Genomic DNA, 14,363 nt, shown 5'->3' on the forward strand with positions numbered 1-14,363 from the left:
TTTATTGTCATTTCTTTGATGGTTGTGAGCTGCCCAGAGTCACTCAGAGTCGGGCAGCTTCCAGTTTTTTTTTTTAAAAAAATATTGCTGCTAATTCTGGAAACAGCAAGCAGGAGAATAAAAAAAGGGATGACTTCTGAGCTGTTCTAAATTGTTTGTTTAAAATAAAAATAGCGGGAACTGATCAATTTTAAAGACAGGCTGACTTGTGGAAAACAGACCCTTGGATCGAGAAGTTCAACAGTGCCCCCGTATGACGATTTATTTAAAATGACTCTGGAAGAAAATTCTAGTTTTATAGAAGTTTCGTTACGCTCAGCTTGATTCATTTTGCAAGCTGACTTCCAAAGAAGGTCAAAATAAATACGTTGGGTTTTTGTTTTTTGTTTTAAATAGAATTGTTCTGGGTTATAATGCAGTTTTAGGATTAGCCTCTTGTTCAAATGGAATGCAATTACAAATAGTTCTCAACTTATGAGCACCATTGGAACCAGAGTTTGGGTTGCTAAGCGAGGCAGTTCTTAAGTGAATCAAATGGTTGTTAAGTGAATTCAATTTCCCTTTTTTGATGTCAGGATTCCAGCAATCGCTCTAATTAAATATGAGTCTTGAGCCAAACTTCAAAAAACTTCAAAGGATTTATTAGAGGTAACATACAGGCATGACCTGTATGAAGTCAACTCTGGCGTAGGTAATTTACAGTCCCCTGTGACCCTGTTTCCCCTCCCCTTCCTCTCCCCTGGGTGTGTCATAAATCAGATTCTCCAATTGAGCACATCACGGGCTGGGTGTCATCAATCACGTTCTCCAGTTAAATATATTCCCAGGCAAAAGCTCTGGTAGCTTTCTAAGGTAAGAGTTGGAATGTACTTCAGATTTCAAACTGACTTGAAACTTGGCTTGTCAGAAGGTTGCAAAGAGTGAACACGAGACCCTTGTAAATGCACACCTGTTGCTAAGCATTTTGATTTTGATCACATGACCATGGAGATATTGTGATGGTCATAAGTGCAAGGACCGTTGTAAGTCACTTTTTCCATCCTGGGGTGATTTCAAATGGTCACTAGACAAATGGTTGCACATTGAGAACTTCGTATAGGTGTGTTTGAAAATCCCATGTCAATTTCCCAGCAATGTCATCTGGCTTGGCTTGGAAAAAATGCAACTAATTCATCTTGGGGTGGCCCAATATTTCCAACCATGAATGGGGTTGATGCTCTTGCATCTTCTTAGTCGCTCAATCTTGGCTTGGATACAACAGTGTAATTCTTCCCAGCCATCACTGGATGGACTCCAGGTCTTGATTCTTGGGCTTCAGGTGGAGAAGACAATCCCCCAGGAGAATAGGAGTTGGCATAAAATGGCCCACCTCCAGAGGAGCCTATAGGTTATGATCCAGATGCTGCAAACAGTTGGTGCCCATAAAAATCAGAGTGAACCACTATGGTGGTTGATGTCTTGACTGTTTTACCTGTTCTTTGTGGACCTTCTGTGAGTCGTCTCTGTCCTGAACCTCTCCCCTTTCTTGGACTCTTCAGGGGGAAAACATTGCACGGAAGAGAATCATCTCCTTGCTCCAAGACAAAGAAGACTGGGAAGACGACCAGTACAGAGATCGTCTGAACATCGCCAAGAATTTCTCCCTCGTCATCAAGAAGGTCACTCCACAAGATGCCAAGTTCTACATCTGCCAAGTGGGACTTGGCAGTGTCGGCGTTGGTGAGAACCGGACCAAGCTGCAGGTCTCAAGTGAGTGGTCCCAGCCACACTTAATCCAGATCTCAAGTTTGCAAGGAAGGTCCAAGCAGGGATGAGATTCAGACGGTTTGGACCGGTTTGAGCGAACTGGTTGTTAATTTAACATCTGGTTCACTGAACTAGTAGTTAAATTGGCTGGCTGGCTGGCTGGCCCCGCCCACCCTGCTGGCCCCCTCTCAGGAGTCTCCATGACACCCATTTTGGATGCCAGGTAAATGCAGGGCCTGCGTTAAGGCTCTGGGAAGGTGAAAAATTGGGCCTCCTGGAAGTTCAGAAATGGGCCTGTTTCCAGCCTCCGGAGCCTGGGGGAGGCTGTTTTTGCTCTCCTGGAGACTTGAGGAAAGCCTCTGGAGCCCGGGGAGGATGAAATTTCCTCCCCCCCCCCCCATGGTGCAGGAGGCCAATTGGGCCACGCCCACCATGGCCACACTCACCCAGCCACCGGGCAGAGAACTGGTTGCTGAAATTTTTGAATCCCACCCCTGGGTCCAAGCGATGGAAAGCATCTTCCTTCAGCCACCCAACCTGACCTCTGTCTTGGTTCTTTTTTCTTCCAGAAGCCCCGGAACCCCCTGAGATTCAGCTGGCAAAAGATGGATTCCGAGCCGCTGAGCCCACCCTTCAAGAGGTAGGGATCGCTCTGGGTCACCTGGATGTTACCTTTAGGAGCCCTGCGCGGTGCTTCATCCCCAAATTTGGACCTCTTGTCTGGTCCATCCCCGGCTCCGAAGGCATCCAGCTTCTCTTTGAAAGATGCAAGCGGAGCAGGAAGGAAAGTCAAATTAAAAAATTAAGGTGATGATTGCGCGATGGCCCACTTTTTCATTCCATTTTTTGTAATGGGGGTGCAAAGCTGCGAAGCCATTCAGGTTTCGCATTTCCTGACGTTCTGCCTTTTTTCTTTTTAATTTCTCACCTGGGAGAAGAGCTACAGCATAAATAAGGAGTTGATATAGGCTGTACAAACTGTATGGAAATGGAATTAGATTTTGATTTGATTTAGATTAGGAATGTCCAGCCTCTGCAACTTTAAGACTTGTGGACTTCAGCTCCCAGAATTCCCCAGCCAGCCGTGCTCGGTGGGGAATTCTGGGAACTGAAGCCCACAAGTCTTAAAGCTGCCAAGGTTGGACATCCCTGCCTTCTATGATGGTTTGCTAAGGGTAGACTTGCCCAATCTTTTCCACCTTAGCTCTCTAAAGGATGTATTTATCTCCAACTTGGGAATTTGAACCCTGCGCCCATATTAACATCTGAGCTGTTCACTTCTAAAGAGCTGCAAGGACTGATCTTGTCTGTGTTTCTATTATTCAGATAGCAACTTGTACCGCCCGCAACAGCTTTCCAGCTCCAAGCATCGTATGGTACAAGAACAGGGAAGCCCTGCGCCCCAAAGATGAAGGTAGGTCCTTCTGTTGGTGTTCTTCAAAGGTTCACCTCAGATGTGGAGTCAGAAAAGGGCTCACAAGCCCCTTTGGGATCGCTTCAGTGTGACCAAACAAACAGCATTCTTGAATTACAACCATGTTTTCTCCACGTTCCATCTCCAGCTTAGTTATCTTGGAACAAGGCTGATCTCATTATTTTTTCCTTTTTTTTATCCCCCACCCCCCCTCCACCAGAAACAGCGATCCATGCCACAGTCATCACGGAATCCAGTGGGCTGATCACCATCCGCAGCATGCTTTCGGCCCGAGTCGCCAAAGAGGATCGCGAGGCCCAGTTTCATTGCCAAGTCAACTATACCCTGATGGGGACAAACAAGACCGCCGTGTCAGAGAGCTTCCGCATCAACGTTTTGTGTAAGTCCGGGCTCCGCAGTTGGGTTGGGTTGTGTACATAGGAGACTGCGGGTGATCACTCTGGCAATTCGTGTAGGTAGTCCTCAACTTATAACTACAATAGGGACCACACAGGGTGGGGTTCAAAAATCCCAGCAATCAGTTTGCTACCCAGTTGCTGGTGGGTGTGGCCATGGTGGGCGTGGCCTACTAGAACTTCTGGGAGGGCTGTTTTTCACTTTCCCCAGAGTCCGGAGGCTTCCCTCGGGCCTCTGGGAGGGCAAAAATGGCCTCCCCCAGGTTCTGGAAACCAGAAACAGGCCCGTTTCTGGATTTCTGGAACTTCCCATTTGGCCCATTTTTCGGCCTCTCAGAGCCTCTGCACTGACCCTGCACTTACCTGCGTCCAAAATGGGCCACGTGGAGACTCCTGGGAGGGAAGAGGTGGGGTGGGTGGGATCAGCCGGTCGGTTTAAAAACTGGTTCGGTGAACCAGATGTAAATTTAACATCCGGTTCACCTGAACCAGCTGAATCGCCTGGTTTTGCTCTGCTTCTCTTGTAGATGCCACCCAAAACCTCAGTTTTACGCTGGACCAATTGAACCAGGAGTTGAAGGAAGGAGACAACGTGACCTTAATCTGCGAAGGCGATGGGAATCCACCTCCTGCATACACTTTTTTCAAGAATGAGGTGAGCCTCTTGTCCCTGGATCCCGTTCCGACTTCCCCATTTATCTTGCTAAACCATGGAATGACTATCTATAAGCAAAGATTGTACGAATGCACCCTTCCCAGCTTGAAGGAACTGCTTATACTACGCAGTGGCGCAGTGGTTAGAGCGCAGTACTGCAGGTACTTCTGCTGGCTGCTGGCTGCCTGCAATGTGGCAGTTTGAATCTCACCTGCACACTCGAAGACCAGCTAGCTGGCATGGATGTGTGTACCAGAACTGGAAGAGCAACGGACGATGGCTGGCGTGCCTGGAAAGATGGCTCTGGATGCTACTTCCGGCATGCGTGGCATAGGTTCGCCATCATAGTGATAGAGAGGTTATAGATGGATGGATGGATGGATAGATAGATGGACGGACAGACAGACATGTTAAATGTTTATGCTGTCCATCTCCCTGTCCAGTGACTCTGGATGGCTTTAAAATGTCATAGAAACAGAGCTACAAACATTAAAACATTAAACATGAAATAAATAAAACTTAACTAAGTTAAAACCCAGAATGCTGAGGGGTGAAGGTGGCACCTCCTTCCTTCCTAGTTCACCAACCCCTTCTCTTGTCCCAAACAGGACACCCAGTACTCGCCCCCAGATGGGAAGCTGTTCTTTCCCAGCGTCATGAGAAACGACAGTGGTGTCTATTCGTGCAAAGCCCTGGATTTGCACACCCTCGCTGAACTAAGCGCTTCGGTGGATCTGATGGTAAACTGTGAGTTGCTGTCCTGGCGCTTGTTTCTGATTTCATAGGACAGGGACGAAGCGAGTTTCCTGCCAGGAACTTCCAGTTCCAATTCCAAATTGTGCCCCTTCCTTTGCGCAGAGATAAGACCCTGCTGGGATTGCAAGAAGGTTGCCGTCGGCCAGGGGTCCCCAAACTTGGCAACTTTAAGACTTGTGGACTTCGACTCCCAGAATTCTGGGAGTCGAAGTCCACAAGTCTTTTTTTTTTAAATAAACCTTTATTGAAGAATTAAAACATTAAAATACAGAATACAATATGAATATTTAAAATAAAAGTGTTATATATGTTACAATCTATTTTGACAGTGCTTGCATTTCAATTGTTATTCCAGTACATATTTTCTACTCCTATTTGTTCTTATATATACATCTTTATCATTCTATGTTATACGTTCCTTATTTATTTATCTATTTATTTCATTTATCCAATGGTGCCAATTTTCCCATACTGTATAAAAAAACTGTTGTCCTTCTCTTTGAATTCTAATGAAAGTTTCTCCATTTCCGCGCAGTCAAAGATCTTTTGGATAACTAGATTATCCGTCGGCCTTGAATCTCCTTTCCAACATTGTGCGAGTGCTAATCTCGCTGCTGTTGTTAATACGCAGGTTTAAAAAGAAAAAAGAAATGAAGTCTACAAGTCTTGAAAGTTGCCAAGTTTGGAGACCTCTTGTAGGCTGAGAACATTTGCAAAGTCTCTTAACAAAAGATTAGGCTCGGGGTTAAAGCTGTTTCTCTCCTCCAGACCTCGACGTGCCCACCATCTTCTCAGTTGGACCCCAGGAACCAATGGAAGGAGAAGACCTGGTCCTGACCTGCTCCACCACAGGATCGGGACCCTTGAAATACCAATGGAAGAAGGTACTTTCGGTGGAGGTGGTGCCCAGTGGGGGTGGGTAGACAACTTTGAGGCAAAGGTGGGCCGTTGTTGACATTCATGGGGCGGGGAGGGGGGCAAAGGTGATAGGGGCAGGGCAAGGATGCAAGATAAGGTGAGCTTCACCTTGTGGAAGACCGGTGGAGGTGGTGGGTTGGAAAAAGAGAGAGAGAGTCAAAATTTTCAGGCGGGATGGAACTGAAAAGGCTAAGGAAAGGGGACCACAGGTTGATTTATTTTTCATCCCAGAAAGGGAAGCACATCGGAGACGGTGCGGTTCTGAACTTGACTTCCATCACCTATGAGAAAATGGGCAATTACACCTGCGTGGTGACAATGCCTGACTTCCCAGGTTGGGTGCGTTCCCGGCACGTTATTATTGCTGTTCGAGGTAGGCACGGTGGGGCACCCCGTAGCCCTCGTCCTCTTCTCCTTGGAGCACTCCTAAGACCATCAGGCAGCGCCCAACATCTGCTCTTCTGTCTCCCCTCGCAGCAAAGCCACAGAAGGTGCCCGTGGAGCAGAACCTGAGCGTCCAGGAAGGGGAGGTGGTGGATTTGACCTGCACCTTCTACTCGGTGCCTCGGATGAACATCTCCTGGAGTACAAGCAACGGCACGGTAAATAGGACTAGTCCTTAGACTTGTGTACCGCTTGATGGTGCTTTTACGGCTCTCTCTGAGCAGTTTACAGAGTTGGCCTCTCGCCTCCCCAAACAATCTGGGTCCTCGTTTTAATCGACCTCGGAAAGTGATTGTGTGGGGCACTGCAAATGGCCCTTAATGTATGTGAAAAAGATGTTGAGACTCTGGAAAGAGTGCAGAGAAGAGCAACCGGGAGGATTTGGGGACTGGAGGCTAAAATGTATAAAGAACAGTTGCAGGAACTGGGTATGTCTGGTCTGATGAAAAGAAGGACTAGGGCAGACAGGATAGCAGTCTTCCAATATCTCAGGGGCTGCCCCAAAGAAGAGGGAGTCAAGCTATTCTCCAAAGCACCTGAGGGCAGGACAAGAAGCAACAGATGGAAAGTAATCAAGGAGAGAAGCAACTTAGAACTAAGGAGAAATTTCCTAACAGTGAGAACAATTAACCAGTGGTACAACTTGCCTCCAGAAGTTTGTGAATGCTCCAACACTGGAGGTTTTTAAGAAGAGGCTGGACAACCATTTGTTTGAAGTCGGGTAGGGTTTCCTGACTAAGCAGGGGGTCAGACTAGAAGACCTCCAAGGTCCCTTCCAACTCTGTTGTTCTATTATATTCTAAATACGGTCTGGTTGTGGAGTCGTCCAAAAAGCAGTCACATGACCATGGGGCGGGGGGCAGTGACCTCAGAACTTCAAAACTGGGTTGCAAGTCTGTTGAAATTTCGAATGGTCGCTAGGGAACGATCATAAATCAAGGACTATGTCAAACTTGCCTTCTGGGACAGCTGGTCATAATTTCTTGCCTTTTTCCTATTTAAAGATAATAACCATCTCATCCATATTGAATTCCTCTCAACAACACAGGAACCCTTCCATCTTTTTTTGTTTTTTTAAAGGTACATACGTCCAGACGGAAATACTACTACAACAGCACTCTCTCCGTGCTGGTCACCAAGGAAATCCTTACATCGGGTCTCAACTGCACTGGTGAAAATGAGTTGGGGTCAGAGAATCAACACTTCCCACTCTGTAAGTGGTTCCCCACACTCCCTTCCCCTCTCCCCTCTGTGAGAAAAACCATTTGCAAATTATTTCCTAATCCGGCTTGTAAGGAATTCATGTTCTGGAGCAGCGGTCGCCAATTGGTTGGCTGTGGGCCGCCAGAAAATTTTGGTGGTCCACAGAGAAATGTCCCCCACCCCAAAGCAATTAATCCAGGCTACGCGGGAACACAAGGCTGCGCCACCCACAGGGCCCGCCCACCCGCTGGCCCCCACCCTTCACGTAAACCTTGAGTAGAGCCACGCGAGCTGGAACTGAAAGGTGAGACCAATGCCAGAGGAGGCAAATCCACCCCGGAGTGGCTTGCTGACATTGGTGGGAAAGTCGGTCCCATATTCCAGAGCTGCAGGAGTCATCCCGGAGCAGCTCCTCCACCCGGGTGCACTGGCCTACCATGGAGGAGCTGCTCCAGGATGACCAAAGGGCCAGTCCTGTGACTCCTGCAGCTCTGGAATATGGGACCGACTTCCCCACCAACGTCAGCAAGCCACCATCAGTCAAAATTCGTATTAGTGGTCCGTGGGATTTAAAATGATGAGTTTGGTGGTCCCTGAGGTCCAAAATGTTGGCAATCCCTGTTCTAGAGCCAGGGTGTTCCAACCTTGGCCACTTTTAAGACCTGTGGACTTCAATTCCCAGAATTCCCCAACCAGCCATGCCACCTGCCATCATACATTCTGCCATCATATGTTCTGGCTGGGGAATTCTGGGAGTTGAAGTCCACAGGTTTTAAAAGTTGCCAAGTTGGACACACCTGCCATACCTTCTGGCTGGGGAATTCTGGGAGTTGAAGTCCACAAGTCTTAAAAAGTTGCCATGGTTGGACACTCCAGTTCTAGAGCATGTACAGACTGCTAGAAGCACCTCCAGCTTTCCAAAGTAAAATCCAGTTTCAAGAAATGGCTGGAATCTCGCATGAACTCGCAAAATTTCAAGGGGTGAGAAAGGAGGAGGACCAGGATACTTTGTTCAGCCCCAGATTCGTTCCTGGGTTGTTGTTTTTAATCCCACCTTTTGTGTTATTCCACCCAAAATTTGCAACCTCTCCTTCCTGAATCAGTCAAAAGGCATTTCCCCAAATGAACTCATTCCTCGGAGTTTATACATGAGGTTGTAACATCAGCAAAGGAAATACACCGACTTGAACTCATGTGCCGAAGCAGAAAAGAAACCCAAAGCAAACAAGGTTCACAGCAGGGGTCTCCAACCGTGGCAACTTTAAGGTTTGCGGACTTCAACTCCCAGAATTCTGGGAACTGAAGTCCACAAGTCTTAAAGTTGTCAAGGTTGGGGACTGCTGGTTCAAAGGGTTTGCAAGTGGGGCCCCTCCGGAGGTCTTGACGGCTCGAAAAGTTTACTCAACGTGTCTTTTCTTCTTTTTAAGGGCTGAAAACCAAAGTCCGTTCCGAAAAACCGGGTAAGTGCTTCCTTGTTAGCCACCATAAAAAAAAATAAAAGCATTGCAGCAGGAACTTCATTTCAGCTACCTGCTGGGCTTTGGGGGGCACCTTCCCTGTTGCAGATACCCTTTTGTCACTCACAAAAGAGGCCTTTGTGCAGAATTTTGCATGCTGGCTGGGTAATTCTGGGACTTGAAATCCACGTAAGTTGCCGAGGTTGAAGAAATATTGCAGGAAATTCCTCAACCTACAACCATAAAGAATCCTGCTGATCAAGGTCAAAAGTCACGCCTGTTATAAAAAGAGATCAGGCGACTAATCCGATTCAGTGACCGTTTTTGAGGCAGTCACTAAGCAAACACCATAGTTACAAAGTGGAGATGGCAGGTGTGATGTTTGTTAAGCGAACCAGGAGTTTGCGGTGGGCCACTTTTGCCAAAGACTGGAAACCAGTGCTGGTTTTCGGCGAATCCATTGTTAAGACACAGTTGCACGACTGGGGGATGCTGTAGATGCAGGCCAGTTGCCATGTGCCCATCATGCAGTCACATGTTGAGGTGGGTTGGCTGTCGGAGTGTTGGAACCAGGTCATAAGTATCCCGGGGGTGGGGAGGGGGTCTGGCATAATTTTGGATGGTCGTTAAGCGACTTGAAGACTTTCTGTACTCTACACCAGCGGTCCCCAAACTTCCAGCTTGGTAGCCTGGCATGAGTGGCTAGCAGATGTGCGCGCACAGCTCCATTTGTGAGTGGCACATGCATACCCTCCACTTACGCGAATGGAACTTCGTGCGCGAGTGGAGGGCGCTTGCAGTCACACGTGAAGCTCCACAGGCAGCTGCGCTCGTGCACGAAGCCCCATTAACCCTAACCCAGTAGTGGGACCCAGGGGTGGGATTCAAATATTTTTACTACCGGTTCTGTGGGTGCGGCTTGGTGGGCGTGGCAGGGGGAAGGATACTGTAAAATCTCTAGTCAGAGGTGGGATTTGCCGGTTCTCTGAACTACTCCAAATTTCCGCTACCGGTTCTCCAGAACTGGTCAGAACCCGCTGAATGCCACCTCTGGTGTGGGACCCCTGCTCTAGACTCAAAGCCTGATCTCTTCATGACCCGGCTGGAGTCGATCTATGCCAGTGTTGCAATTGATACAACTTCAATGCCGTGTCACTGGCAAGAATCCCATCCGGCTGCCTGTTTTGGGGAGGTTCTCCAACCCACCCTGGGACATATGATACGGCTTTACTCTGTGCCGAGCCACCCCAACCCAGAGCTGGTGCAGGAGACCTGAGCAAGGCTCCTTTCCCAAATGCAGGCCCTAGTTCTTATGTCACGCAGAACCCTGCCAAGAGCAGCCATTCCGTTCCATCTCCGCCATTTTTTTCCAGCAGAGACCAGAGCGCAGGAGAGCAAAGGAGTGATCATTGTAGCCGTCATCGTCTTCCTGCTGGTCTTCGCCGTCCTGGGGGCCGTCCTTTACTTCCTGCACAAGAAAGGCAAGCTGGCTTGCGGGCGCTCCGGCAAACAAGAAATGTAAGTCGGGAGCGTTTCCTGGGACGTTCCCCTTTGCCCCTCTGCCTGAGTCCACACACTTCCCAGTCTCATTGCACCCAACAATAGACGTCTTGTGAATGCAGGAGAAAGGGTGGGTGGGTGGGTGGGTGGCTTGATCAGCTTCTGCTCCCCTTGTCACCCGCCCCTTCCCCCAAAGCAGCAATCGGGAACCTCCATCTTCTGCTTAATCCCGAATGGCCTGTGGGGATGGCCTTGGCACAGGAGGGAAAGTCACAGCCTACACAACGCTCACCCCAAAGTGGGAAGCATTTATCAGAGAGAAAGAGGAAAGTAGAGGAATACTTTCAGACTTACAAAACCGATGATAGCCCTTCAAAGTTGTCCAGACAAGAAGCACCAACCATGCGTACAACCTTTATTGTAAGATTAGCGCAAGAGAATAGCAATAGCACTTATATACCGCTTCACAGTGCTTTACAGCTCTAAGTGGTTTACACAGTCAGCCTATTGCCCCCAACAATCTGGGTTCCTCATTTTACCGACCTCAAGATGGATGGAAGGCTGGGTCAACTTTGAGAATCTTACAAGTCTGAAAGCAAAGCACTTTCCAATGCTTCTTACAGTTTTAATTTCCCCAAAACTAGAAATGCTTCCCACCTGTTTCTGTTTCTGTGGACTCGGATATCTTTTGCACCACAGTTGTTTGGTCTGCAGCTCTTCCTCCTTCCGTCTCCCAAGGCCGTTCCCACAGGCCTTTACATAACCTAATTCAGCAAAAGTGTCTTGTGGGCCTTTTCCGCCTGGGTTAAGCAGTTCCGCTTTCTCATGCAAGAAATGGGAAGCAGAAACAAAGGTGGCCGTTCCACTCCCGTTGCAACCCCCTTCCCTTGCATGCCCCCTCCCCTTGCAACCCCCTTCCCCAGAGCCCCATTTGGATCTGTCTCAACACTGTCACACTCCTCCCTCCTCCTCCTCCTCAGCACGAGGCCCGAAGCACATAAAGACGAGATTGTAGTTGAAGTAAAATCAGATAAACTTCCTGAAGAGGCAGGCCTTCTGCAGGGTGCCAACGGTGAGAAGAGATCGCCAGGTGACCAGGTAGGCAGCTCCTGCAACTGGAAGGGGGTTGGTGGGGGGTTTGCTTTCCTGCATTGCCCACCTTTCATGTACCGGGGCGGGGCAACTTTCATCTATCCTCCCTCCAGATCAGTGGCACCCTTTGGGGTGCAGATGGGCTGTCAGCAAACATTTCCTTCTTAGTGGATGGCACCCCCTCTTCTCGTCCTTGGCCAAATCAGTGGCCTTCGGATGTCGACTTATTTATTCACTATTTATTTATTTGCCGCCCATCTCGCTAACAAAGCGACTCTGGACAGCTTACAGCATTAAAAGAACATTAAAACCATCAACAATAAAAATTCCTAACCCAATCAAATGACAATGCCCATCAAGGTACAATCTTGCCCCATTTATCAAGAGACTCAAACACCTAATTTTCTAGTGCAGCTCGCTTTAGTTGCATCGAGGCTTGGGTGATACTGGTCAATTTAATACATATTTAATGCCTCCAGAAGTTGTACAGGCTCCAACACTGTAAGTTTTAAAGAAGCCATTGGACAACCCTTTGTCTGAAATGTTTTAGGGTTTCCTGCCTGAGCAGGTGGGTTGGACTAGAAGACCTCCAAGGCCCCTTCCAACTCTGTTTCTATTCTATTCTATTCTACATGTCCATTGCTAAGCAAGGCAATTGAGCTGCCAATTTCAGGACCGTTTTGGCCAGTTCTAAGTGAATCACTGCAGTGGTTAAGTCATTAAGCGAACCCCGCTGGCTTCGCTTGTTGGGATCCAGCTGGGAAAGTCACAAATGATCGTCCAGGACGCTGCAACTGGTGTCAATAGATGCCGATCACCGTGCCTGAATTTTTATCACAGCTACGATGATGGTTGTGAGCGTGAAAACTGGTTGGAAGTCACTTGCTTCAGCACCATTGCGACTTCGAAGGGAGCTTAAACGGATGGTTGTTATGGACCATCTGTATAGAGTGCAAGCCACTGTTCTCCTTCAGCATCTAGCCCAGGTTTTCACAACCTTGGCAACTTTTAAAGCTTGTGGGTTTCAGCTCCCCAGAATCCCCTGATTCTATCAGGCTAGCTAGGCCATTCTGGGAGCTGGAAGCCCACACGTCCTAAAAAGTCACCCAAGTTGAGCAATACTATTCTCGCCCGATCTCTGTTTGGGGTCCGCAGTGTTTTTCCCGACCGTCCCATTGACAAGACGCCGAGCCTGCAGGCAGGATCTTTCCTGTGCAGCCACAAAATAGGTCTTTCCCCCCAAAGCCCTACTTTTCTGCAGTCCAGGTGCTTCACCCTGGCACCTAGCCTGGTTGAGGTTCCCAGGACAGGTTGAAGAAAAACTCGCTGGCTTTTTCTCTCCTTTTTTGCAGGGGTGTGTGTGTGGGGGGGGGTTTCTTTTAGGGTTGTGGCATGGGAATCCAGGCCGTTTGGTTTCTTTACCCTACAGGGTGCAAACGCAGGTTTGACGTTAGAGCAGGAAACAGGTTAAAGTCCGTCCCGCAGACGTGCCTCGCTTCAGCATCTCCCTGGACTGCAGCTTCACTGTTTCTTTTGAACCCAGAGCCGGCTTGGCCCCTTCTCTCCTCTCCTTGGCCAGTGAAGGAAGAGCGGGTCGTTTTTTCAAGAGTCCCCCAAAATATCCAGCATGTGTTGTTGTTGTTGATTTTTGGCCCTGCCTTGAAGCTTCTCACTCGCTTCCGTTCACACAACTGCCTCCCTTGTGCTAGCCACCTAAGAAATGGGTCAATTGGGATTTTTCTTTAAAAAAAATTAAAAAGGCATGCTTTTTTCTGGATCCTAACGCAAGATCTTCCTCTCTTGGCTCTCAAAAGGGAGAGAAATACATCGATCTGAGGAACTGAAGAGAGAGAACCGGCCGTTTTCTTCGAATTTTTCTCCTGCCCCTCCCTCTTAAAACAGTCCACCCCCATACTCCATCATTCAAACACGCAAGTAACCAACATCGCACGGAAAGAAAGCAGTATGGGACACTTTGCAGTCTTGCCTTCTTCTGTCTTTTCAAAGGGGTTATGATTTTTCAAAGAGGACGACAAGGAAAGGTGATTTGAGGCACTGTAATTTCACATTTGTGTTAAGAGGAAGGTGGGCAGGCAGATCCGTGCTGTTCTGTGTATGTTGTTGTATGTGTTTGCATTCCGGGTTTTACAAAAGAAGGGAACAAAAAGGTTTAAGTTGGCACAATTGAATACTGGCCAAGCCAGTCAGTTCAGAATGAAAACTTACTATGCTGTTCTTTTTAACGCCCAATTTGTAAGTCTGAAGCACAGGATAATGTGTTAAGAAGCTTGGTTCCCAGTTAGGGATGTAAATTGAAATGTTCGTTTAAAAAGCATGTCCAAGATGGAGAATGGTTGAAGTTGAACCGAAGACGTCGCGTCTCAAAAGTGAAAAAGGAAGAAGCACATTTGAAGTTTTTGTTTTAAGGACACTCGCTGGGGAATTTGTTCGGTGAATATGTGAAATGTTCTTTCCATGGCTCTTACTTAGGATAGGAACGAGGCAATGCTTTTCAAACTTGGCAACTTTTAAGAACTCTGAAAGTGGAAGCCCGCACGTCCTAAAGTCGCCAAGTTTGAAAAATGCCGGAATACGGAAATTATTTTTTTTTTTTTGTACAAACTGTACAGTGACATACTCATATCAGAAATCTCCAGCTAGTCCCCTCTTCCCTCCAGCCGCAACAAAATCCATGTTCAAGTCCGCAGTTCCTGCCATACTTTTTGCTAAGGCAGCTGGGCGGTGCCCACTTCTCCCTCGGC

General features: G+C 48.0%; 1 protein-coding gene across 4 annotated transcripts in view; it reads left to right on the forward strand.

Annotated features, from left to right (window-relative positions):
* The window catches only part of MCAM (melanoma cell adhesion molecule), a 30,067-nt gene extending 16,013 nt beyond the window's left edge, over positions 1-14,054 (forward strand). Inside the window, exons 3-16 of one of the 4 annotated variants that reach the window (XM_087939182.1) lie at positions 1,539-1,749; positions 2,316-2,386; positions 3,073-3,160; positions 3,381-3,560; positions 4,104-4,231; positions 4,840-4,978; positions 5,756-5,871; positions 6,137-6,278; positions 6,383-6,507; positions 7,430-7,562; positions 8,980-9,012; positions 10,383-10,527; positions 11,490-11,607; positions 13,031-13,360. In XM_087939182.1, coding sequence (XP_087795308.1) covers positions 1,539-1,749; positions 2,316-2,386; positions 3,073-3,160; positions 3,381-3,560; positions 4,104-4,231; positions 4,840-4,978; positions 5,756-5,871; positions 6,137-6,278; positions 6,383-6,507; positions 7,430-7,562; positions 8,980-9,012; positions 10,383-10,527; positions 11,490-11,607; positions 13,031-13,072 — 1,671 coding nt within the window. In that variant the 3' untranslated portion in view covers positions 13,073-13,360. Of the gene's footprint in view, positions 1-1,538; positions 1,750-2,315; positions 2,387-3,072; positions 3,161-3,380; positions 3,561-4,103; positions 4,232-4,839; positions 4,979-5,755; positions 5,872-6,136; positions 6,279-6,382; positions 6,508-7,429; positions 7,563-8,979; positions 9,013-10,382; positions 10,528-11,489; positions 11,608-13,030; positions 13,361-13,415 lie in introns of those variants that run through there. The other 3 variants (XM_087939181.1, XM_026708961.2, XM_026708959.2) reach the window with 3 other exon arrangements.
* Positions 14,055-14,363: the final 309 nt, after the last annotated feature.

This window comes from Pseudonaja textilis, chromosome 9 (genome assembly GCF_049901715.1).
Source record: "Pseudonaja textilis isolate UNSWEBS1 chromosome 9, rPseTex1.2, whole genome shotgun sequence".
Classification (NCBI taxonomy): domain Eukaryota; kingdom Metazoa; phylum Chordata; class Lepidosauria; order Squamata; family Elapidae; genus Pseudonaja; species Pseudonaja textilis.